The 26,383-nt window shown below is 55.8% G+C and overlaps 1 protein-coding gene across 1 annotated transcript in view; it reads left to right on the top strand.

The window, feature by feature from the left end:
* The first annotated feature begins 1,038 nt into the window (after positions 1–1,038).
* The window catches only part of BRMS1L (BRMS1 like transcriptional repressor), a 75,373-nt gene continuing 50,028 nt past the window's right edge, over positions 1,039–26,383 (top strand). The window contains exon 1 of the mRNA XM_073610529.1: positions 1,039–1,378. Coding sequence (XP_073466630.1) covers positions 1,243–1,378 — 136 coding nt within the window. The 5' untranslated portion in view covers positions 1,039–1,242. The remainder of the gene's footprint in view (positions 1,379–26,383) is intronic.

The raw sequence follows: 26,383 nt of genomic DNA, 5'->3' as shown, positions 1-26,383 counted from the left end.
GATCACGATGTAAACAGGAAGAGCTGTTGATCGGCTTTTCCTCACTCGCGTCTGACAGACGCGAGTAGAGGAGAGCCGATCGGCTGCTCTCCTGATAGGGAGGTCTGTGCTGATTGTTTATCAGCGCAGCCCCCCCTCGGATGCCCACCCAGGGCCACCAGGTATGCCACCCTAGACCACCAGGGAAACGCCAATCAGTGCCCATCCGTGATGCCCATCAATGCCATATATCAGTGCCGCCTATCAATGCCCATCAGTGCTGCATATCAGTGCCACCCATCAGTGCCCATCAGTGTTGCGTATCAGTGCCACTTCATCGGTGCCGCCTTATCAGCGCCTGTCAGTGCCACCGTATCAATGCCCATCAGTGAAGGAGAAAACTTACTTAAAAATTTTCTAACAGAAACAAAAGAAAAACTTTTTTTTTCAAAATTTTCGGTCTTTTTTTATTAGTTTAGCAAAAAATAAAAACCGCAGAGGTGATCAAATACCACCAAAAGAAAGCTCTATTTGTTGGAACAAAATGATAAAAATTCTGTTTGGTTACAGTGTAGCATGACCGCGCAATCGTCATTTAAACAGCGACAGCGCAGAAAGCTGAAAATTGGCCTGGGCAGGAAGGGGGGTAAGTGCCTGGTATTGAAGTAGTTAAAGGGAAATGCGTAGGAAGATAAAAGGCCAATGCACAGCTATGGTATGGCTGAGGACGGTGATACCGCTGAGTACCATGGCTGTCCAGCTAATCACGACCCTTTCCTTGCTGCATATTCCATAGGGCGCTGCATATTCCATAGGGCTGTGCAACGAGTCTCTACCACACATCTCCCTGCCTGATGAAAGGGACCACTACAAGCATACACTCCCCTATAGATGGGTATTTGATTGCTCTAGCCCGCTGTTCCCTCTGTTTATAAGCCACCCGAAAGCCACGCTGTTTTGCGCTGCTGTTCGGACATTGTAGTTCTTTCGTCCATCCCATGCTATAACTCCCTGCGCAGACCGAACATCAAAGAACCACAACTCCCGAAAGCCACCTCGCCGTGGAAGCCCCGCCGTACGCTGTCAGCCGAACTAAGCAGTGCGCCAGAGAAAGGCCCATCTCCGCCCAATCGGAGAAAAAACGAAGCAATCACAGCTCTGGAAAAGAGGCCGAGGGCGGGGCTATAGCGGGAGTAGGTTGAGAGGTCGCAGCAGAGGGAGGTGAAAATCATTGAGTAGTGATAGTCGGTTGGTGGGGTGGAAATGCCGGTTCATTCCCGAGAGAAGAAGGAGAGTAACCACAATGACATGGAGGTGGACTACCCGGAGAATGAGGGCAGCACCACCGAGGAGGAGGACACTGACAGCTCCAGCGGCAGCGAGGAGGGTGACAGCTCGGGTAATGATGATCTAGTACTATCCCAGCTTCATCCAATAGAGGGCACTACTTGGGGGTCCTCCCCTTCATCCGGGGCTGGTGATGGAGTACTGTGCACCTCCTCTATGTCCGATGTGAGGGTTCCTGTACCCACTACTGTGCTCTATCCTATTATACTAATGTGACGATGACTGGGTGTGTGTACATAGTCCAGGGGTATTCATACACTGTTCTCAGTCCCCCCCCCCAGTCACTGTGGTCCCCTGTCTCCCCCCCCCCAGTCACTGTGGTCCCCTGTCCCTCCCCCCCCCAGTCACTGTGGTCCCCTGTCTCTCTCCCCCCCCCCAGTCACTGTGGTCCCCTGTCTCTCCCCCCCCCCCAGTCACTGTGGTTCCCTGTCTCCCCCCCCCCAGTCACTGTGGTTCCCTGTCTCCCCCCCCCCCAGTCACTGTGGTTCCCTGTCTCTCCCCCCCCCCCCCAGTCACTGTGGTCCCCTGTCTCTCCCCCCCCCAGTCACTGTGGTCCCCTGTCTCTCCCCCCCCCAGTCACTGTGGTCCCCTGTCTCTCTCTCCCCCCCCAGTCACTGTGGTCCCCTGTCTCTCTCCCCCCCCCCCAGTCACTGTGGTCCCCTGTCTCTCTCCCCCCCCCCCCAGTCACTGTGGTCCCCTGTCTCTCTCCCCCCCCCCCCCAGTCACTGTGGTCCCCTGTCTCTCTCCCCCCCCCCCCCAGTCACTGTGGTTCCCTGTCTCTCTCCCCCCCCCCAGTCACTGTGGTTCCCTGTCTCTCTCCCCCCCCCCAGTCACTGTGGTCCCCTGTCTCTCTCCCCCCCCCCCCCAGTCACTGTGGTCCCCTGTCTCTCTCCCCCCCCCCCCCAGTCACTGTGGTCCCCTGTCTCTCTCCCCCCCCCCCAGTCACTGTGGTCCCCTGTCTCTCTCCCCCCCCCCCCCCCAGTCACTGTGGTCCCCTGTCTCTCCCCCCCCCCCCCAGTCACTGTGGTCCCCTGTCTCTCTCCCCCCCCCCCCGTCACTGTGGTCCCCTGTCTCTCTCCCCCCCCCCCCAGTCACTGTGGTCCCCTGTCTCTCTCCCCCCCCCCCCAGTCACTGTGGTCCCCTGTCTCTTCCCCCCCCCCAGTCACTGTGGTCCCTTGTCTCTTCCCCCCCCCCCCAGTCACTGTGGTCCCTTGTCTCTTCCCCCCCCCCCAGTCACTGTGGTCCCTTGTCTCTTCCCCCCCCCCCAGTCACTGTGGTCCCTTGTCTCTCCCCCCCCCAGTCACTGTGGTCCCTTGTCTCTCCCCCCCCCAGTCACTGTGGTCCCCTGTCTCTTCCCCCCCCCCAGTCACTGTGGTCCCCTGTCTCTCCCCCTCCCCCCCCAGTCACTGTGGTCCCCTGTCTCTCCCCCCTCCCCCCCCAGTCACTGTGGTCCCCTGTCTCTCCCCCCTCCCCCCCCAGTCACTGTGGTCCCCTGTCTCTCCCCCCTCCCCCCCAGTCACTGTGGTCCCCTGTCTCTCCCCCCTCCCCCCCCAGTCACTGTGGTCCCCTGTCTCTCCCCCCTCCCCCCCCAGTCACTGTGGTCCCCTGTCTCTCCCCCCTCCCCCCCCAGTCACTGTGGTCCCCTGTGTCTCCCCCCTCCCCCCCCAGTCACTGTGGTCCCCTGTGTCTCCCCCCTCCCCCCCCCAGTCACTGTGGTCCCCTGTGTCTCCCCCCTCCCCCCCCCAGTCACTGTGGTCCCCTGTGTCTCCCCCCTCCCCCCCCCCGGTCACTGTGGTCCCCTGTCTCTCCCCCCTCCCCCCCCCCCAGTCACTGTGGTCCCCTGTCTCTCCCCCCAGTCACTGTGGTCCCCTGTCTCTCCCCCCAGTCACTGTGGTCCCCTGTCTCTCCCCCCCAGTCACTGTGGTCCCCTGTCTCTCCCCCCCAGTCACTGTGGTCCCCTGTCTCTCCCCCCCAGTCACTGTGGTCCCCTGTCTCTCCCCCCCAGTCACTGTGGTCCCCTGTCTCTCCCCCCCAGTCACTGTGGTCCCCTGTCTCTCCCCCCAGTCACTGTGGTCCCCTGTCTCTCCCCCCAGTCACTGTGGTCCCCTGTCTCTTCCCCCCAGTCACTGTGGTCCCCTGTCTCTTCCCCCCAGTCACTGTGGTCCCCTGTCTCTCCCCCCCAGTCACTGTGGTCCCCTGTCTCTCCCCCCAGTCACTGTGGTCCCCTGTCTCTCCCCCCCAGTCACTGTGGTCCCCTGTCTCTCCCCCCAGTCACTGTGGTCCCCTGTCTCTCCCCCCAGTCACTGTGGTCCCCTGTCTCTCCCCCCCAGTCACTGTGGTCCCCTGTCTCTCCCCCCCAGTCACTGTGGTCCCCTGTCTCTCCCCCCCAGTCACTGTGGTCCCCTGTCTCTCCCCCCCAGTCACTGTGGTCCCCTGTCTCTCCCCCCCAGTCACTGTGGTCCCCTGTCTCTCCCCCCCAGTCACTGTGGTCCCCTGTCTCTCCCCCCCAGTCACTGTGGTCCCCTGTCTCTCCCCCCCAGTCACTGTGGTCCCCTGTCTCTCCCCCCCAGTCACTGTGGTCCCCTGTCTCTCCCCCCAGTCACTGTGGTCCCCTGTCTCTCCCCCCCAGTCACTGTGGTCCCCTGTCTCTCCCCCCCAGTCACTGTGGTCCCCTGTCTCTCCCCCCCAGTCACTGTGGTCCCCTGTCTCTCCCCCCCAGTCACTGTGGTCCCCTGTCTCTCCCCCCCAGTCACTGTGGTCCCCTGTCTCTCCCCCCCAGTCACTGTGGTCCCCTGTCTCTCCCCCCCAGTCACTGTGGTCCCCTGTCTCTCCCCCCCAGTCACTGTGGTCCCCTGTCTCTCCCCCCCAGTCACTGTGGTCCCCTGTCTCTCCCCCCCAGTCACTGTGGTCCCCTGTCTCTCCCCCCCAGTCACTGTGGTCCCCTGTCTCTCCCCCCCAGTCACTGTGGTCCCCTGTCTCTCCCCCCCAGTCACTGTGGTCCCCTGTCTCTCCCCCCCAGTCACTGTGGTCCCCTGTCTCTCCCCCCAGTCACTGTGGTCCCCTGTCTCTCCCCCCAGTCACTGTGGTCCCCTGTCTCTCCCCCCCAGTCACTGTGGTCCCCTGTCTCTCCCCCCCAGTCACTGTGGTCCCCTGTCTCTCCCCCCCAGTCACTGTGGTCCCCTGTCTCTCCCCCCAGTCACTGTGGTCCCCTGTCTCTCCCCCCCAGTCACTGTGGTCCCCTGTCTCTCCCCCCCAGTCACTGTGGTCCCCTGTCTCTCCCCCCCAGTCACTGTGGTCCCCTGTCTCTCCCCCCCAGTCACTGTGGTCCCCTGTCTCTCCCCCCCAGTCACTGTGGTCCCCTGTCTCTCCCCCCCAGTCACTGTGGTCCCCTGTCTCTCCCCCCCAGTCACTGTGGTCCCCTGTCTCTCCCCCCCAGTCACTGTGGTCCCCTGTCTCTCCCCCCCAGTCACTGTGGTCCCCTGTCTCTCCCCCCCAGTCACTGTGGTCCCCTGTCTCTCCCCCCCAGTCACTGTGGTCCCCTGTCTCTCCCCCCCAGTCACTGTGGTCCCCTGTCTCTCCCCCCCAGTCACTGTGGTCCCCTGTCTCTCCCCCCCAGTCACTGTGGTCCCCTGTCTCTCCCCCCCAGTCACTGTGGTCCCCTGTCTCTCCCCCCCAGTCACTGTGGTCCCCTGTCTCTCCCCCCCAGTCACTGTGGTCCCCTGTCTCTCCCCCCCAGTCACTGTGGTCCCCTGTCTCTCCCCCCCAGTCACTGTGGTCCCCTGTCTCTCCCCCCCAGTCACTGTGGTCCCCTGTCTCTCCCCCCCAGTCACTGTGGTCCCCTGTCTCTCCCCCCCAGTCACTGTGGTCCCCTGTCTCTCCCCCCCAGTCACTGTGGTCCCCTGTCTCTCCCCCCCAGTCACTGTGGTCCCCTGTCTCTCCCCCCCAGTCACTGTGGTCCCCTGTCTCTCCCCCCCAGTCACTGTGGTCCCCTGTCTCTCCCCCCCAGTCACTGTGGTCCCCTGTCTCTCCCCCCCAGTCACTGTGGTCCCCTGTCTCTCCCCCCCAGTCACTGTGGTCCCCTGTCTCTCCCCCCCAGTCACTGTGGTCCCCTGTCTCTCCCCCCCAGTCACTGTGGTCCCCTGTCTCTCCCCCCCAGTCACTGTGGTCCCCTGTCTCTCCCCCCCAGTCACTGTGGTCCCCTGTCTCTCCCCCCCAGTCACTGTGGTCCCCTGTCTCTCCCCCCCAGTCACTGTGGTCCCCTGTCTCTCCCCCCCAGTCACTGTGGTCCCCTGTCTCTCCCCCCCAGTCACTGTGGTCCCCTGTCTCTCCCCCCCAGTCACTGTGGTCCCCTGTCTCTCCCCCCTCCCCCCAGTCACTGTGGTCCCCTGTCTCTCTCCCCCCCAGTCACTGTGGTCCCCTGTCTCTCCCCCCCCAGTCACTGTGGTCCCCTGTCTCTCCCCCCCCAGTCACTGTGGTCCCCTGTCTCTCCCCCTCCCCCCCCCAGTCACTGTGGTCCCCTGTCTCTCCCCCCCCAGTCACTGTGGTCCCCTGTCTCTCCCCCCCAGTCACTGTGGTCCCCTGTCTCTCCCCCCCAGTCACTGTGGTCCCCTGTCTCTCCCCCTCCCCCCCCAGTCACTGTGGTCCCCTGTCTCTCCCCCCTCCCCCCCCCCAGTCACTGTGGTCCCCTGTCTCTCCCCCCTCCCCCCCCCAGTCACTGTGGTCCCCTGTCTCTCCCCCCTCCCCCCCCCCAGTCACTGTGGTCCCCTGTCTCTCCCCCCTCCCCCCCCCAGTCAGACTCCCCCCACTGTGGTCCCCTGTCTCTCCCCCCCCAGTCACTGTGGTCCCCTGTCTCTCCCCCCCCAGTCACTGTGGTCCCCTGTCTCTCCCCCCCAGTCACTGTGGTCCCCTGTCTCTCCCCCCCAGTCACTGTGGTCCCCTGTCTCTCCCCCCCAGTCACTGTGGTCCCCTGTCTCTCCCCCCCCAGTCACTGTGGTCCCCTGTCTCTCCCCCCCCAGTCACTGTGGTCCCCTGTCTCTCCCCCCCCAGTCACTGTGGTCCCCTGTCTCTCCCCCCCCAGTCACTGTGGTCCCCTGTCTCTCCCCCCCCAGTCACTGTGGTCCCCTGTCTCTCCCCCCCCAGTCACTGTGGTCCCCTGTCTCTCCCCCCCCAGTCACTGTGGTCCCCTGTCTCTCCCCCCCCAGTCACTGTGGTCCCCTGTCTCTCCCCCCCCAGTCACTGTGGTCCCCTGTCTCTCCCCCCCAGTCACTGTGGTCCCCTGTCTCTCCCCCCCCAGTCACTGTGGTCCCCTGTCTCTCCCCCCCAGTCACTGTGGTCCCCTGTCTCTCCCCCCCCCAGTCACTGTGGTCCCCTGTCTCTCTCCCCCCCCAGTCACTGTGGTCCCCTGTCTCTCCCCCCCCCAGTCACTGTGGTCCCCTGTCTCTCCCCCCCCCAGTCACTGTGGTCCCCTGTCTCTCCCCCCCAGTCACTGTGGTCCCCTGTCTCTCCCCCCCAGTCACTGTGGTCCCCTGTCTCTCCCCCCCAGTCACTGTGGTCCCCTGTCTCTCCCCCCCAGTCACTGTGGTCCCCTGTCTCTCCCCCCCAGTCACTGTGGTCCCCTGTCTCTCCCCCCCAGTCACTGTGGTCCCCTGTCTCTCCCCCCCAGTCACTGTGGTCCCCTGTCTCTCCCCCCCAGTCACTGTGGTCCCCTGTCTCTCCCCCCCAGTCACTGTGGTCCCCTGTCTCTCCCCCCCAGTCACTGTGGTCCCCTGTCTCTCCCCCCCAGTCACTGTGGTCCCCTGTCTCTCCCCCCCAGTCACTGTGGTCCCCTGTCTCTCCCCCCCAGTCACTGTGGTCCCCTGTCTCTCCCCCCCAGTCACTGTGGTCCCCTGTCTCTCCCCCCCAGTCACTGTGGTCCCCTGTCTCTCCCCCCCAGTCACTGTGGTCCCCTGTCTCTCCCCCCCAGTCACTGTGGTCCCCTGTCTCTCCCCCCCAGTCACTGTGGTCCCCTGTCTCTCCCCCCCAGTCACTGTGGTCCCCTGTCTCTCCCCCCCAGTCACTGTGGTCCCCTGTCTCTCCCCCCCAGTCACTGTGGTCCCCTGTCTCTCCCCCCCAGTCACTGTGGTCCCCTGTCTCTCCCCCCCAGTCACTGTGGTCCCCTGTCTCTCCCCCCCAGTCACTGTGGTCCCCTGTCTCTCCCCCCCAGTCACTGTGGTCCCCTGTCTCTCCCCCCCAGTCACTGTGGTCCCCTGTCTCTCCCCCCCAGTCACTGTGGTCCCCTGTCTCTCCCCCCCAGTCACTGTGGTCCCCTGTCTCTCCCCCCCAGTCACTGTGGTCCCCTGTCTCTCCCCCCCAGTCACTGTGGTCCCCTGTCTCTCCCCCCCAGTCACTGTGGTCCCCTGTCTCTCCCCCCCAGTCACTGTGGTCCCCTGTCTCTCCCCCCCAGTCACTGTGGTCCCCTGTCTCTCCCCCCCAGTCACTGTGGTCCCCTGTCTCTCCCCCCCAGTCACTGTGGTCCCCTGTCTCTCCCCCCCAGTCACTGTGGTCCCCTGTCTCTCCCCCCCAGTCACTGTGGTCCCCTGTCTCTCCCCCCCAGTCACTGTGGTCCCCTGTCTCTCCCCCCCAGTCACTGTGGTCCCCTGTCTCTCCCCCCCAGTCACTGTGGTCCCCTGTCTCTCCCCCCCAGTCACTGTGGTCCCCTGTCTCTCCCCCCCAGTCACTGTGGTCCCCTGTCTCTCCCCCCCAGTCACTGTGGTCCCCTGTCTCTCCCCCCCAGTCACTGTGGTCCCCTGTCTCTCCCCCCCAGTCACTGTGGTCCCCTGTCTCTCCCCCCCAGTCACTGTGGTCCCCTGTCTCTCCCCCCCAGTCACTGTGGTCCCCTGTCTCTCCCCCCCAGTCACTGTGGTCCCTGTCTCTCCCCCCCAGTCACTGTGGTCCCCTGTCTCTCCCCCCCAGTCACTGTGGTCCCCTGTCTCTCCCCCCCAGTCACTGTGGTCCCCTGTCTCTCCCCCCCAGTCACTGTGGTCCCCTGTCTCTCCCCCCCCAGTCACTGTGGTCCCCTGTCTCTCCCCCCCAGTCACTGTGGTCCCCTGTCTCTCCCCCCTCCCCCCCCAGTCACTGTGGTCCCCTGTCTCTCCCCCCCCAGTCACTGTGGTCCCCTGTCTCTCCCCCCCCAGTCACTGTGGTCCCCTGTCTCTCCCCCCCCAGTCACTGTGGTCCCCTGTCTCTCCCCCCTCCCCCCCCAGTCACTGTGGTCCCCTGTCTCTCCCCCCCAGTCACTGTGGTCCCCTGTCTCTCCCCCCCAGTCACTGTGGTCCCCTGTCTCTCCCCCCCAGTCACTGTGGTCCCCTGTCTCTCCCCCCCAGTCACTGTGGTCCCCTGTCTCTCCCCCCCAGTCACTGTGGTCCCCTGTCTCTCCCCCCCTCCCCCCCCAGTCACTGTGGTCCCCTGTCTCTCCCCCCCAGTCACTGTGGTCCCCTGTCTCTCCCCCCCCAGTCACTGTGGTCCCCTGTCTCTCCCCCCCCAGTCACTGTGGTCCCCTGTCTCTCCCCCCCCAGTCACTGTGGTCCCCTGTCTCTCCCCCCCCAGTCACTGTGGTCCCCTGTCTCTCCCCCCCCAGTCACTGTGGTCCCCTGTCTCTCCCCCCCCAGTCACTGTGGTCCCCTGTCTCTCCCCCCCCAGTCACTGTGGTCCCCTGTCTCTCCCCCCCCAGTCACTGTGGTCCCCTGTCTCTCCCCCCCCAGTCACTGTGGTCCCCTGTCTCTCCCCCCCCAGTCACTGTGGTCCCCTGTCTCTTTCCCCCCCCCCCAGTCACTGTGGTCCCCTGTCTCTTTCCCCCCAGTCACTGTGGTCCCCTGTCTCTTTCCCCCCAGTCACTGTGGTCCCCTGTCTCTTTCCCCCCAGTCACTGTGGTCCCCTGTCTCTTTCCCCCCAGTCACTGTGGTCCCCTGTCTCTTTCCCCCCAGTCACTGTGGTCCCCTGTCTCTCCCCCCCCAGTCACTGTGGTCCCCTGTCTCTCCCCCCCCAGTCACTGTGGTCCCCTGTCTCTCCCCCCCAGTCACTGTGGTCCCCTGTCTCTCCCCCCCAGTCACTGTGGTCCCCTGTCTCTCCCCCCCAGTCACTGTGGTCCCCTGTCTCTCCCCCCCAGTCACTGTGGTCCCCTGTCTCTCCCCCCCAGTCACTGTGGTCCCCTGTCTCTCCCCCCCAGTCACTGTGGTCCCCTGTCTCTCCCCCCTCCCCCCCCCCCAGTCACTGTGGTCCCCTGTCTCTCCCCCCCAGTCACTGTGGTCCCCTGTCTCTCCCCCCCAGTCACTGTGGTCCCCTGTCTCTCCCCCCCAGTCACTGTGGTCCCCTGTCTCTCCCCCCCCCAGTCACTGTGGTCCCCTGTCTCTCCCCCCTCCTCCCCCCAGTCACTGTGGTCCCCTGTCTCTCCCCCCCCAGTCACTGTGGTCCCCTGTCTCTCCCCCCCAGTCACTGTGGTCCCCTGTCTCTCCCCCCCCAGTCACTGTGGTCCCCTGTCTCTCCCCCCCCAGTCACTGTGGTCCCCTGTCTCTCCCCCCCCAGTCACTGTGGTCCCCTGTCTCTCCCCCCCAGTCACTGTGGTCCCCTGTCTCTCCCCCCCAGTCACTGTGGTCCCCTGTCTCTCCCCCCTCCCCCCCCAGTCACTGTGGTCCCCTGTCTCTCCCCCCCCAGTCACTGTGGTCCCCTGTCTCTCCCCCCCCAGTCACTGTGGTCCCCTGTCTCTCCCCCCCCAGTCACTGTGGTCCCCTGTCTCTCCCCCCCAGTCACTGTGGTCCCCTGTCTCTCCCCCCCAGTCACTGTGGTCCCCTGTCTCTCCCCCCCAGTCACTGTGGTCCCCTGTCTCTCCCCCCCAGTCACTGTGGTCCCCTGTCTCTCCCCCCCCAGTCACTGTGGTCCCCTGTCTCTCCCCCCCCAGTCACTGTGGTCCCCTGTCTCTCCCCCCCCAGTCACTGTGGTCCCCTGTCTCTCCCCCCCCAGTCACTGTGGTCCCCTGTCTCTCCCCCCCAGTCACTGTGGTCCCCTGTCTCTCCCCCCCAGTCACTGTGGTCCCCTGTCTCTCCCCCCCAGTCACTGTGGTCCCCTGTCTCTCCCCCCCAGTCACTGTGGTCCCCTGTCTCTCCCCCCCAGTCACTGTGGTCCCCTGTCTCTCCCCCCCAGTCACTGTGGTCCCCTGTCTCTCCCCCCCAGTCACTGTGGTCCCCTGTCTCTCCCCCCCAGTCACTGTGGTCCCCTGTCTCTCCCCCCCAGTCACTGTGGTCCCCTGTCTCTCCCCCCCAGTCACTGTGGTCCCCTGTCTCTCCCCCCCAGTCACTGTGGTCCCCTGTCTCTCCCCCCCAGTCACTGTGGTCCCCTGTCTCTCCCCCCCAGTCACTGTGGTCCCCTGTCTCTCCCCCCCAGTCACTGTGGTCCCCTGTCTCTCCCCCCCAGTCACTGTGGTCCCCTGTCTCTCCCCCCTCCCCCCCCAGTCACTGTGGTCCCCTGTCTCTCCCCCCTCCCCCCCCAGTCACTGTGGTCCCCTGTCTCTCCCCCCTCCCCCCCCAGTCACTGTGGTCCCCTGTCTCTCCCCCCCAGTCACTGTGGTCCCCTGTCTCTCCCCCCCCCAGTCACTGTGGTCCCCTGTCTCTCCCCCGTCTCTCCCCCCAGTCACTGTGGTCCCCTGTCTCTCCCCCCCAGTCACTGTGGTCCCCTGTCTCTCCCCCCCAGTCACTGTGGTCCCCTGTCTCTCCCCCCCAGTCACTGTGGTCCCCTGTCTCTCCCCCCTCCCCCCCCCAGTCACTGTGGTCCCCTGTCTCTCCCCCCTCCTCCCCCCAGTCACTGTGGTCCCCTGTCTCTCCCCCCAGTCACTGTGGTCCCCTGTCTCTCCCCCCAGTCACTGTGGTCCCCTGTCTCTCCCCCCAGTCACTGTGGTCCCCTGTCTCTCCCCCCCAGTCACTGTGGTCCCCTGTCTCTCCCCCCTCCCCCCCCAGTCACTGTGGTCCCCTGTCTCTCCCCCCTCCCCCCCAGTCACTGTGGTCCCCTGTCTCTCCCCCCCCAGTCACTGTGGTCCCCTGTCTCTCCCCCCCCAGTCACTGTGGTCCCCTGTCTCTCCCCCCCCAGTCACTGTGGTCCCCTGTCTCTCCCCCCCCAGTCACTGTGGTCCCCTGTCTCTCCCCCCCCAGTCACTGTGGTCCCCTGTCTCTCCCCCCCCAGTCACTGTGGTCCCCTGTCTCTCCCCCCCCAGTCACTGTGGTCCCCTGTCTCTCCCCCCCCAGTCACTGTGGTCCCCTGTCTCTCCCCCCCAGTCACTGTGGTCCCCTGTCTCTCCCCCCCAGTCACTGTGGTCCCCTGTCTCTCCCCCCCAGTCACTGTGGTCCCCTGTCTCTCCCCCCCAGTCACTGTGGTCCCCTGTCTCTCCCCCCCAGTCACTGTGGTCCCCTGTCTCTCCCCCCCCAGTCACTGTGGTCCCCTCTCTCCCCCCCCCCAGTCACTGTGGTCCCCTCTCTCTCCCCCCCAGTCACTGTGGTCCCCTGTCTCTCCCCCCCAGTCACTGTGGTCCCCTGTCTCTCCCCCCCAGTCACTGTGGTCCCCTGTCTCTCCCCCCCAGTCACTGTGGTCCCCTGTCTCTCCCCCCCAGTCACTGTGGTCCCCTGTCTCTCCCCCCCAGTCACTGTGGTCCCCTGTCTCTCCCCCCCAGTCACTGTGGTCCCCTGTCTCTCCCCCCCAGTCACTGTGGTCCCCTGTCTCTCCCCCTCCCCCCCCAGTCACTGTGGTCCCCTGTCTCTCCCCCCCAGTCACTGTGGTCCCCTGTCTCTCCCCCCCAGTCACTGTGGTCCCCTGTCTCTCCCCCCCAGTCACTGTGGTCCCCTGTCTCTCCCCCCCAGTCACTGTGGTCCCCTGTCTCTCCCCCCCCCAGTCACTGTGGTCCCCTGTCTCTCCCCCGTCTCTCCCCCCAGTCACTGTGGTCCCCTGTCTCTCCCCCCCAGTCACTGTGGTCCCCTGTCTCTCCCCCCCAGTCACTGTGGTCCCCTGTCTCTCCCCCCCCCAGTCACTGTGGTCCCCTGTCTCTCCCCCGTCTCTCCCCCCAGTCACTGTGGTCCCCTGTCTCTCCCCCCCAGTCACTGTGGTCCCCTGTCTCTCCCCCCCAGTCACTGTGGTCCCCTGTCTCTCCCCCCCAGTCACTGTGGTCCCCTGTCTCTCCCCCCCAGTCACTGTGGTCCCCTGTCTCTCCCCCCTCCCCCCCCCAGTCACTGTGGTCCCCTGTCTCTCCCCCCTCCCCCCCCCAGTCACTGTGGTCCCCTGTCTCTCCCCCCCAGTCACTGTGGTCCCCTGTCTCCCCCCCCCAGTCACTGTGGTCCCCTGTCTCTCCCCCCCCCAGTCACTGTGGTCCCCTGTCTCTCCCCCCTCCTCCCCCCAGTCACTGTGGTCCCCTGTCTCTCCCCCCAGTCACTGTGGTCCCCTGTCTCTCCCCCCCAGTCACTGTGGTCCCCTGTCTCTCCCCCCCAGTCACTGTGGTCCCCTGTCTCTCCCCCCCAGTCACTGTGGTCCCCTGTCTCTCCCCCCCAGTCACTGTGGTCCCCTGTCTCTCCCCCCCAGTCACTGTGGTCCCCTGTCTCTCCCCCCTCCCCCCCCAGTCACTGTGGTCCCCTGTCTCTCCCCCCTCCCCCCCCAGTCACTGTGGTCCCCTGTCTCTCCCCTCTCCCCCCCCAGTCACTTTGGTCCCCTGTCTCTTTCCCCCCCCCCAGTCACTGTGGTCCCCTGTCTCTTCCCCCCCCCCCCCAGTCACTGTGGTCCCCTGTCTCTCCCCCCCAGTCACTGTGGTCCCCTGTCTCTCCCCCCCCAGTCACTGTGGTCCCCTGTCTCTCCCCCCCAGTCACTGTGGTCCCCTGTCTCTCCCCCCCAGTCACTGTGGTCCCCTGTCTCTCCCCCCCGGTCACTGTGGTCCCCTGTCTCTCCCCCCCGGTCACTGTGGTCCCCTGTCTCTCCCCCCCGGTCACTGTGGTCCCCTGTCTCTCCCCCCCGGTCACTGTGGTCCCCTGTCTCTCCCCCCCGGTCACTGTGGTCCCCTGTCTCTCCCCCCCGGTCACTGTGGTCCCCTGTCTCTCCCCCCCGGTCACTGTGGTCCCCTGTCTCTCCCCCCCGGTCACTGTGGTCCCCTGTCTCTCCCCCCCAGTCACTGTGGTCCCCTGTCTCTCCCCCCCAGTCACTGTGGTCCCCTGTCTCTCCCCCCCAGTCACTGTGGTCCCCTGTCTCTCCCCCCCAGTCACTGTGGTCCCCTGTCTCTCCCCCCCAGTCACTGTGGTCCCCTGTCTCTCCCCCCCAGTCACTGTGGTCCCCTGTCTCTCCCCCCCAGTCACTGTGGTCCCCTGTCTCTCCCCCCCAGTCACTGTGGTCCCCTGTCTCTCCCCCCCAGTCACTGTGGTCCCCTGTCTCTCCCCCCTCCCCCCCCCAGTCACTGTGGTCCCCTGTCTCCCCCCCCCAGTCACTGTGGTCCCCTGTCTCCCCCCCCCAGTCACTGTGGTCCCCTGTCTCCCCCCCCCAGTCACTGTGGTCCCCTGTCTCTCCCCCCCCCAGTCACTGTGGTCCCCTGTCTCTCCCCCCTCCTCCCCCCAGTCACTGTGGTCCCCTGTCTCTCCCCCCCAGTCACTGTGGTCCCCTGTCTCTCCCCCCCAGTCACTGTGGTCCCCTGTCTCTCCCCCCTCCCCCCCCAGTCACTGTGGTCCCCTGTCTCTCCCCCCTCCCCCCCCAGTCACTGTGGTCCCCTGTCTCTCCCCTCTCCCCCCCCAGTCACTGTGGTCCCCTGTCTCTCCCCCCCCAGTCACTGTGGTCCCCTGTCTCTTTCCCCCCCCCCAGTCACTGTGGTCCCCTGTCTCTTTCCCCCCCCCCCCCCAGTCACTGTGGTCCCCTGTCTCTTCCCCCCCCCCCCCAGTCACTGTGGTCCCCTGTCTCTTCCCCCCCCCCCCCAGTCACTGTGGTCCCCTGTCTCTTCCCCCCTCCCCCCCCAGTCACTGTGGTCCCCTGTCTCTTCCCCCCTCCCCCCCCAGTCACTGTGGTCCCCTGTCTCTTCCCCTCTCCCCCCCCAGTCACTGTGGTCCCCTGTCTCTCCCCCCCCCCCCAGTCACTGTGGTCCCCTGTCTCTCCCCCCCCCCCAGTCACTGTGGTCCCCTGTCTCTTCCCCCCCCCCCCAGTCACTGTGGTCCCCTGTCCCCCCCCCCCGTCACTGTGGTCCCCTGGTCCCCTGTCTCTTCCCCCCCCAGTCACTGTGGTCCCCTGTCTCCCCCCCCCCCCCCCAGTCACTGTGGTCCCCTGTCTCTTCCCCCCCCCCCCCCAGTCACTGTGGTCCCCTGTCTCTTCCCCCCCCCCCCAGTCACTGTGGTCCCCTGTCTCTTCCCCCCCCCCCCCCCCCCCAGTCACTGTGGTCCCCTGTCTCTTCCCCCCCCCCCCCAGTCACTGTGGTCCCCTGTCTCTCCCCCCCCCCCCAGTCACTGTGGTCCCCTGTCTCTCCCCCCCCCCCCAGTCACTGTGGTCCCCTGTCTCTCCCCCCCCCCCCCCAGTCACTGTGGTCCCCTGTCTCTCCCCCCCCCCCCCCCAGTCACTGTGGTCCCCTGTCTCTCCCCCCCCCCCCCCAGTCACTGTGGTCCCCTGTCTGTCTCTCCCCCCCCCCGCCCAGTCACTGTGGTCCCCTGTCTGTCTCTCCCCCCCCCCGCCCAGTCACTGTGGTCCCCTGTCTTTTCCCCCCGCCCAGTCACTGTGGTCCCCTTTCTCCCCCCCCCCCCCCGCCCAGTCACTGTGGTCCTCTTTCTCCCCCCCCCGCCCAGTCAACTGTGCTCCTCTTTCTCCCCCCCCCGCCCAGTCAACTGTGGTCCTCTGTCTGTCCCCCATCCCCCCTGCTGTCCTTCCTTACACAGACAGGGTGGATGATGGGAGGCACAGCCAGTCTGGACAATGGACAGGAGGTGCCAGATAGTGATTGGTTGCTAGGTCCACCCTGCATCCTAGCCTCCATCCAGAGCTGTCCCGTCTCCCATTGTCAGCTGTGTAAAAACGACAACAGTAAAGGCTCCTGGGCAGAACGGCTCCTGAATGGTGAGACCGCCGGGGTCTGGATGAAACATTGACTTGATCCAGACCACCGTCTGGTATAATGGAACTGCACCCTCTCTGGCATCAACTGACGCCAGTGCCTGGGGGCCCGCTTTGGCGTCTAACGCCAGGCTTTGGAGCACCAGGATAGTGGAAGCGCCCATAAAATGACCATGTTTTGGAAAGCAAACATTGCAAGGTATTTTTAAGAGGCATGGTGAGTCTTTTGAAAACTTTGTTTTTAGTCACAAGTTTTTGGACACATGACTGCAGTGTTAATTTTGACATCAAAGTTCGTTTTAGTTATAATCTTTTGACTGAAATGCCATTTTAGTTTGAGTCCCGTTTTAGTTGAATAAAATGTGCAGGAAATTTTAGTTGATTAAAATCTAATATGTTTCGTTAAATTGCAATGCATTTCTCTAGAATTTCCAAACTCATTATATACTCCTGGAATAAAAAAACAAATATGTTATAATTTATGGTATTAAGGTTTGAACAAACTCACAGATACAGATGTTGACGGTCTGAGGAGGCCTCAAATACTGCACAGTGCTCTGGAGGGTGGTCTGAGGAAGCCTGTACAACTTCATTCACACCTACGCCATTTGAATTGTGATTGGAATCGCCACGATTCTGCCTGTGATTCCAAATTGAAGCCAAACGTGGCATGCTTTTGTGATGCCATTACTTAATGGCACCCTGTAAAACTGCAACGCGCAAAGCTTGCAGTGTTTGCAGTGCGATTTATCGCTGCAAAATCGCACCACGATTGGGGTGCCATTATGAAGTAATAGCATTGCAAATGTATCCCAGGTCTTGATGCGATTTGCAATCAAGGGCAGAATTGTGGCGATTCCGCCCACGATTCAAATTGCCTAGGTGTGTATGGAGCCTAATGCTGCACAGTGCTCTGGACTGTGGTCTGAGGAGGCTTTTAAGGCTTCATGTACACATAGCCTACTATGAATGCCAGCTGCAGGAAAAGCAAAAACGTGGCAAAATTGTGCCAGGATTTTACCACAACATTGCTGCGTTTTTTGGGCGGCATTTAAAAAGTTTCTATCCTGAATTGTGGTTCTTCCGCTTTCAGGAGAGGGAGATTGAACCTCCCCTGACCACAGCAGCTCCTAAACGATCCTAAAAGCTTATGTGTACATGGACACTGGTGCTACACGATTCTGGCTAAAATGAGAATCACGATTTTTTTTTTTTTTATTGCTTAGAATAAAGCTCTCGTGGCGTAACACCATCTTTCACATGCTACAAAAAATTGGCCTAACTTTACTTTTCTTTTTTTTTTTTTTTTTTTTTTTTTTTTTTTTAATTCTCTTAAATGTATTTTTTCCAAAAACATTGTGTTTGAAAGACCGTTGCGCAAATACAGTGTGACATAAAATATTGCAACAACTGCCATTTTATTCTCTAGGGTCTCTGCTAAATATGTATGTATGTATCTTAGTGCAGGGCTCAAAATTGCAAGTCCTGAGCCACTAGCCAGGCCTTAAGGGTTACTTACCACCAGTTGCCCCACCCAACCCCTAATACTGTTCCAATGCACGCCCTCATAAATTCTCATGAAATGACACTTAATTGTTTTATGCAGAATTAAGTTACACAAATAAATATTAACAACAACTTTATCACTCGTGCCCATCAATGCAACCTCACCCATTCCCATCAACTCAGCATGACCAGTGCCCACTAACGCAGCTGTAACAGCTTTATATTACAATTGAAGTCCGCACGCCGTCTCACTGACCCTGCACCTGTGATAGGCAGAATGTGCCCTGGCATCTGATCGGCGTTCTGTCTGTCACAGGTGCGGGGTCAGGAGGGCGGGGCTGTTTGTGATGGCGCACGGACTCCAATTGCAATGTAAAGCTGTTACAGCGGGTAAACCCGGCTTGATCACGGAGCGGGATCTCCTCTTCCTCCACACGTCTTCCGCTATAAGACTGGCCAGACTGGCCATCCCCTCTGTTCCACACTTTTTTTCTCTGGGAGAACGGCTCCCATTCATTCCCGCCTGTCGGCGGTGCACACCCCCCAAGCAACAAGTGTCAGAAAAAGGTTAAGTCTTTTAACAAGGGTTGGGGGGGGGGGCAAAACCCTAGGTGAATGAGTATGGGGTACATTGTACCCCTACCCATTCACCCAAAGAAAGTGTCAATAAATGAAAACACTACACAGGTTTTTAAAGTAATTGATTAAATCAGCTGTGGCTTCCGGCTATTCTCCCCCTGTGTAATGCTGGGTCCGCCGTGTGCCTTGACATGGGGTGGGGCCACCTGCTGATGTCACCCAGAGGCCCCGCCCCCTTGTGACTTCACCACCCGTGGCATGATGGGGTGGTGATGGCACAAGGGGGCGGGGCCCCTAGATGACATTAGCAGGTGGCCCTGCCCAAAGTCAATATATGTCATGGCACATGGCGGACCAGCATTACTCCGGGAGATCTCGTTAACATCAGGAAAAACAGAGGGAGTAGAAAACGGAAGACGCCACAGCTGATTTAATAAATTACTTTAAAAACCTGTGTAGTGTTTTCATTTGACACTTTGTTTAAATGGGGTACCTCATAGTCATACTCATTCACCTAGGGTGGGGGGTTCCAGATAAGATAAGCCCCCACCCACAGACCCCGACAACCACCAGCCAGGGTTGTCAGGAAGAGGCCCTTGTCGCCATCAACTTGGGCACATGCCCTGCGCCCCCACCCCAAAGCACTCACCCCCTATGTTGAGGGCATGTGGCCTGGTATAGTTCCCCCCCCTCTTATTTGGTGTGGGGGTTCCCCTTAAAATCCATACCAAATGCTGCTGAAAGCTAGTGCACCAAAACGCGCATTGATGCCTATACAAAGTGCTGATTCGCGTTTTTTTTTTCCTGGCGTCGATACTAGCTTTACAGCTCGTTTTTTTTTTTTTTTTTTTTTTTTTTTTTTTTTTTTTTTTCTATACCATCAGTTGCATATAGATTAATTGTTTACTTTACTACACTTTTCATAGATATTTTTGAGCATCCTGCCCCTGATGAGTGGTTTACACAAAACGCGTCGGACATTTTGTTACGCAGATACATGTTCACATCTTACCATCAACTCAGAACATTCTCCTTCAATCAAGTTATGGTTATATATAATATATTTATTATTGTGTTATGTATCAATCGATCACTTGAGACCATCATGTGGCTTCTAGTTGACATATTTGATGTCTTATTGAATGCGCCCATACATATGTGCGTATGAATATTAATGGAATGACATTTATCATAATGTTCTTTTCTTACATATGGCGTTGATGGGAAGATGGATGGAGCCATATATAGGGCAATCTTAGAAGAAAACCTGTTAGAGTCTGCAAAAGACTTGAGACTGTGGCGGAGGTTCACCTTCCAGCAGGACAATGACCTTAAACATACAGCCAGAGCTACAATGGAATGGTTTCGATCAAAGCATATTCACGTTTTAGAATGATCCAGACCTAAATCCGATTGAGAATCTGTGGCAAGACTTAAATTGCTGTTCACAGATGCTCTCCATCCAATCCGACAGAGCTTGAGCTATTTTGCAAAGAAGAATGGGCAAAAAATGTCACTCTCTTTAGATGTGCACAGCTGGTAGAGACATATCCAAAAAGACTTGCAGCTGTAATTGCAGCGAAAGGTGGTTCTACAAAGTATTGACTCAGGGGGGCTGAATATAAATGCACGCCACACTTTTCACATTTATTTGTAAAAAAAAAATTGAAAATCATTTATCATTTTCCTTCCACTTCACAATGTCACAAATGTGACACTTTGTTGGTCTATCACATAAAATCCCAATAAAATACTTTTACATTTTTGGTTGTAACATGACAAAATGTGGAATATTTCAAGAGGTTTGAATACTTTTTCAAGGCACTGTACTATGACAAGTCCTGTCTAGCAGTGTCTTACAAAATCACACAACGCTATTGTGTCACGTGTGATAACTGCTGTCATTTCTGGATACACCTTATGTGCTTTCAGGCACTAATGGAACCTATATATCAAGAATAATGTCCAAGTGAATGTGAGAGATGACATCACTAAGGGAGCTAGGGAGGAGGAAGAATTCTTATAGGTAGCTTCATCCCTTTGGAGCTCTATGGGGAAAATTTAATAGTGGGAGTATGCTATAGGCCCCCTAACCTGAGGGAGGAGGGGGAGACGGACCTCCTATCACAATTTGGTTTAGCAACAAGGATGGTAAGTGTTTATCATAATGGGGGATTTTAATTATCCAGACATGGAGGAAAGCGTGGTTTCCTCCGCCCAGCCTAACGCTTGCCAGTTCCTTAATGTCTAGCAGGACAATTTCATGGGTTATATGGTAGACGCACAACTAGTACCAACTAGTACTAAATCTACTGATTACCAACAATACAGACCTGATCACGGATGTGGAAATACTGGGCAATTTAGAAAACCGCGATCACAGGTCAATTGGCTTCAGTATAAATCACACAAATGGGAAACGCAAGGGGAACGAAAAGACACTGCATTTCAAAAGATCCAACTTCCCTAAACTACGAACCTTGCTAGAAGATATAAATTGGGATAAAATCTTAGAAACAAAGAACACGGGGGAGAGAGGGGTTTGCTTTAAGAGCATATTAAATAAGGGCATTAGCCAGTGCATCCCATTGGGAAATTTTAACCACTTGCTTACTGGGCACTTAAACCCCCCTCCTGCCCAGACCAATTTTGAGCTTTCAGCGCTGTCACACTTTGAATGACAATTGCCCGGTCATACAACACTGTACCCAAATGAATTTTTTATCATTTTTTTCCCACAAATAGAGCTTTCTTTTGGTGGTATTTAATCACAGCTGGGATTTTTATTTTTTGCTAAACAAACAAAAAAAGATGGAAATTTTTTGAAAAAAAAAAAAAAAATCATGTTTAATAGTTTGTTATAAAATTTTGCAAACAGGTAATTTTTCTCCTTTGTTGATATGCGCTGATGAGGCGGCACTGGTGGGCACTGATAGGCTGCACGGATAGGCACAGTTAAGGCGGCACTGATAGGCACAGTTAAGGCGGTACTGATGGGGACAGATAAGGCGGTACTGATGGGCACAGATAAGGCGGCACTGATGGCCATGGATGGGTGGCACGGATGGGTGGCACGGATGGGCACTAATAGGTGCCACTGATGGGTGGCACTGATGGGTGCACTGATGGGTGGCACTGATGGGTGCACTGATGGGCACTGGTAGGTGACACTGATGGGCACTGATAGGTTGCACTGATGTGGGTGCTGATGGGTGGCACTGATGTGGGTGCTGATGGGTGGCACTGTGGGCACTGATGGGTGGCGCTGATTGATGGCACTGTGGGCACTGATGGGTGACTCTGGTGGGCACTTGTAGGCAGCACTGCTGCCTATTGCTTTGTGTTGTAAGAGCGCCGTGATCGGGACTAATGTCCCGATCACGGCCGCCGGTGATCAGGTTTTTTTTTTTCCTCCTCACGCTGTCAGCGCGAGGAGGAAAAATAGCCGATTACCGGCTCTGTTTACATCACATGATCAGCTGTCATTGGCTGACAGCTGATCATGTGGTAAGGGGTCGGGACCAACCCCTTACTCTGATCTGTGATCAGGCGAGTCTCATAGACTCGCTGATCACCGAGCGCGCCGCGCGCGCCCTGCAGGGGGCGCGCAGGCCGCTCGTGCACGGGACGACGTCAATAGACGTAGTCCCGGCAATTTAGATCCGCGCTGTTGCCGTCATTTGGCAATGGCCCGGATCTAAAGCAGTTAAAGGAGCGAACAAAAGTCCTGGATGGCTTAACTCCAATGTAAAAATGCATATAAAAGCAAACAAGAAAATCTAAAAAAAATACAAGGCTGAGGGATCATCTTCAGCATTCAGACTTTACAAAGAATGCAACAAGATATGTAAGGGTGCAATTAGGGCAGCTAAGATAGAACACGAAAGACACATAGCAGAGGAGAGCAAAAAAAATCCCCAAAAATTCTTTTAAGTATATAAACAGTAAAAAAGGGGAGGACCGACCATATTGACCCCATAAAGAATGAGGAAGGACATCTGGTTACAAAGGATGGGGAGATGGTGAAGGTATAGAATTTTATTCTTCTCAATCTTCACAAGGGAATTTTAGGAGGGTGGTGGTTTGAGGAAGCACCCTCATGGCTAACAGGACAGAATTAGAAATAGACTTGGGAAATTTAATATTAATAAATCACTGGGACTGGATGGCTTGTACCCGAGGGTACTTGGGCAACTCAGTCAAGTAATTGCCAGACCATTGTTCATAACTTTTTTCTGACAGTCTACTGACTGGAATGGTACCAGCTGATTGGAGAAAAGTTGATGTAGTACCACTATTTAGATAAGGGCCAAAATACATCCCTGGGAATTACAGACCAGTTAGCCTAACATCAAAAGTATGCAAGCTCTTGGAGGAGATAAGGGACTATATACAAGATTTTAATAATGAGAATGGTATCATTAGCAGTAATCAGCATGGATTCATGACGAATCATTCTTGCCAAACCAATCTATTAACCTTCTGTGAGGAGGTGAGTTGCCATCTAGATAAAGTAAGGCCTGTAGACATGGTGTATCTGGATTTTGCAAAAGCATTTGACACAGTTCCCCATAAAGGTTTACTGTACAAAGTATGGTCCGTTGGCACGGACCATAGGGTGAGTACATGGATTGAAAACTGGCTACAAGGGAGAGTTCAGAGGGTGGTAATAAATGGAATGGTCAGGGTTGGGAAGTGGGGTCCCACAGGGTTCTGTGCTGGGACCAATCCTGTTTAATTTGTTCATAAACGACCTGGAGGATGGGGTAAACAACTCAATCTTTGTATTTGCGGACGACTAAGCTAAGCAGGGCAATAACTTCTCCGCAGGATGTGGAAACCTTGCAAGAGGATCTGACCAAATTAATGGAGTGGGCAACTACATAGCAAACAAGGTTTAAAGTAGAAAAATGTAAAATTAATGCATTTGGGTGGCAAAAAATGCGAACGTAATCTACTCACTAGGGGGTGAACCTAGGATGGAAAAGGACCTGGGGGTCCTAGTAGATAGGCTCAGCAATGACATGCAATGCCAAGCTGCTGCTAACAAAGCAAACAGAATATTGGCATGTTTTAAAAAGGGGATTAACTCCAGGGATAGCAATAATTCTCCCACTCTACAAGACTCTGGTCCGGCTGTATCTAGAGTATGCTGTCCAGTTCTGGACACCAGTCCTCAGGAAGGATGTACTGGAAATGGAATGAGTACAAAGAAGGGCAGCAAAAAAGGGTCTGGAGGATATTGGTTATGAAGAAAGGTTGCGAGCACTGAACTTATTCTCTCTGGAGAAGAGACGCTTGAGAGGGGATAGGATTTCAATTTACAAATGCCGTACTGGTGACCCCACAATGGTGCTGAAACTTTTTTGCAGAAGGTAGTTTAATAAGATACGTGGCCACTCACTAAAATTAGAAAAAAAGAGGTTTAACCTTAACTGCGTAGACACACACAGACACACACAGACACACACAGAGAGAGAGGTTGGCCTTGTGTCTTTTTTTTTTTTTTAAACCTCACCTACTATGTAACTCAGAACACCAGTGCGGTATGCTGTCTGTAGCCTTAGCTAAATGCGATTTATACAGCACATCCAACAGCCTCACATGTTGGTGAGGGACATAGTTAATTTATAATGGTTAACTGTGGATGTACTTCACCAAGGTATGTAGCCAAGGCTCTTTTGGCCCTACTCCTGTGTTACAGGAGTGCATTTTGTTCTACACTCCTGTGACCTGTATTTAGCTGACAGTGGGCTAAAGTCTGCTGTGAGCTGACGTCACTCAGCCGGTCCAGACTCTGAAGCGATCCCAACTTTAGTGTCAGGATCCACCCAGATGCTTTACCAGTAGTTGGCTCAGCCTATCGGGACTGCTGAGAGCCTGAGCAATCTACTCCCAATCCCTGCACATTCAAGTGCTCTAGTGATCGCTGGAGGGGCAGAGCAGAGAGCCAGTGACTGACAGTCACCGGTCTCTGCTCAGTCAAAATTGAGAACTGAGTAATCTGGTCATGTGATCATTTAGATTCTCTGTATTAGAGGCAGCAGGGGAAAGATGCTGCAGTGGACTGATGATGCATCCACCTAGGTGAGTATGATTATGATATTTTTTTTTTTTATCCCACTCTTTTTCCTTTTAAATATGCTGTTCTGTCTAAAATTAGTAAAGTTGAAACTGTTGCAATACTGTTCCCACCCAGCAGATGGCAGGAGGTGCCTATTACTCAATACTTTTAAAGCAAATCTTTCTCATCACTTGAAAAATTCAAGTGACTGTACGGATAAATAGTAGGCAGCCTCCATTGAAATGTTTACTGGCATCCTCTCCTTTATGGTGTGGGAACTCCTAAAGTATGGGCTAGAAAGCCCCCTAAACACAAAGAACATACTAGGGCTGAAACTAACTATTATTTTAACAATTGATTAGTTGGCTGATTTTTATTTTTGATCAAATAATAACCTTAAACGTGTGGCGTATAATTTAGTTGATATGCAAAGTATAAAAAGGCAATTTATTCTTAAATCTATATGCAGTGGTAAATATAAATAACCAACTATGTGGTTATGGAGCAAAATCTCTAATCCACTCTGAGAATGACAGAAGAGATATACTGTATATACAATTTATAGGTTAAATCTGGTAAATATCAGACTCAAATTTTTTATTTTAAAGACAAAAAAAAGATTGTTTTGCCGAATTATTATTATTATTATTATTTATTTATTTTTTTTAATTCTGCAATATATTATATGCTGGTCATACAAAAGCAATGTCTTCCTTTTAAAAAAAATGTATTTTTAAGAACATTAGTTTTGATTTTCTAATTGTTAGTGGGGTCAAATCGATGTTCTCTTCGACCAAAGTGATGGGAAAATTCGAAGGAGCAGAATAGATAACTTCTTGGTCAAAGGAATTTTGACAGTGTATATGGTTTTCATTCAGAAATTACATTCATTTTAAAACAATGTTAAAAGCAAGTGAAATTTTCAAATGACAGTCTTTTGTTCAGCGAATGTAAAAGGATTTTTGTATGAATATTCAATATCCAAAAATTGATACGTGTATGGCCAGCATAAAGCTTGGTTCACACCTATGCAGTGGGCGTTTGCTCCATTTTCTACACTGCGTTTGTGTCTCGCATTTTTTATGTTTTTGGCCAGTTTATTGTAGGGCAGATGAAAAAAATGCAAATTGCTGCAAAAGTGCACTACATGCTTTTCTGCAGCTTCTCCATTGAAGTCTATGAAACCAAAAAAGCACCGTTTTGCATTGAAAAAGTCCTTGGCCCTTTCCAAATACGCAGTGGTTGAAAAAAGCATAGATGTGAACGTGTCCCATAGGAAACTTTGTTAAATGAACTGTAGAGCGTTTCTGCAAAAAGCACCAAAAAACACTTAGGTGTGAACTTGTGCCTAAGACGTTTAGTAGCAGCAGAATGATTTTTCTTCTTTACCTTTTTTTATTTTTTTATTTTTTTATTTTTTTTTTTTTTTGTATCGCCTGTAAAAATGGGGTTAAAAAAACGAAAATTGACCCTTTTTTAATAGTAATACTATAAGGAGTTCATTTATACTGTGAAACCGTAAAGGTAATCATATAATAAATACACCCAGAAGTAGGATATATGGGCATTTTAACTAGGAGTCAGGCATAAAGCTATATGAAGGGAGATATAAATCCTGTTGTGTTAAAGTAGTACTAAAAGCTGAGGGGTGTGTGTGTGTGTGTGTGGTGTTTTGTTTTTGTTTTTTTTGTTTTTTTGTTTTTTTTCATGGATGTAATAATTTTTAGTTTACTTTATATGTTATTGTAATGCCTTTATATTACCTCCGATCTATCAGCATCCACCTTCTCTGGGTTCAGATGCTTATCTTCCCTGCACACAGTCTTCAAAGTAATTTTATTTATTTATTTTTTTTTTTAAACAAACATGTTATACTTACCTACTCTGTGTAATAGTTTTGCACAGAACAGGCCTGATTCTCCTCTTCTTAGGTTCCCCCCCACCGACGTTTCTGGCTTCTCCTGCCTTTAGAGTGCCCCAATAGCAAGATGCAAAGTATAGTATAGAGTGGCCCTATAGCACGGTAAAAAAAACTTCTGACTTTTTAGAACCACTGACTTCCTGCCCAGGACTAAATGTCCCATGAGGCATTGCTCCTCACACATTCACAAGTTCTCAGGCTCTTACTGACATGTGTGGATGGTGTACTGTGTATGTGTGCTGCACTGTATTTCCTGATATGTAAACAATGCTTTCTGTATGCAGGCCGAATTATCGGTTATGAAAATAGTTGACAACTATTTTCATAATCAATTAGTTTACGATAAATCGTTTAGTAGTTTCGGCCCTAGAAATACAGTACCCTATGGGTTACCTACCCCTTTTTACATTGTATATATACAAAAGTGAGTCCACCCTTTACATTTTTGTAAATATTTTATCTTTTTCGTGTGACAACACTGAAGAAATGTCACTACAATATAAAGTAGTGAGTGTACAGCTTGTATAACAGTGTAAATTTCATGTCCCCTCAAAATAACAACACACAGCCAATAATGTCTAAACCGCTGGCAACAAAAGTAAGTACACCCCTAAGTGAAAATGTTCAAATTAGCCATTTTCCCTCCTCTGTGTCATGTGACTCCTTAGTGTTACAAGGTCTCAGGTGTCAATGGGGAGCAGGTGTGTTTAAATTTGGTGTTATCACTCACTCTTTCATACTGTTCACTGGAAGTTCAACATGGCACCTCATGTCAAAGAACTCTGAGGATCTAAAAAAAATAATTGTTGCTCTACATAAAGATGACCTAGGCTATAAGAAGATTGCCAAGACCCTGAAAATGAGCTGCAGCACAGTGACCAAGACCATACAGCGGTTAACAGGACAGGTTC

This window comes from Aquarana catesbeiana, linkage group LG13 (genome assembly GCF_042186555.1).
Source record: "Aquarana catesbeiana isolate 2022-GZ linkage group LG13, ASM4218655v1, whole genome shotgun sequence".
Taxonomy (NCBI): domain Eukaryota; kingdom Metazoa; phylum Chordata; class Amphibia; order Anura; family Ranidae; genus Aquarana; species Aquarana catesbeiana.
The sequence above is the reverse complement of the archived record's forward strand: the minus strand, read 5'-3'. Positions and strand labels throughout refer to the sequence as shown.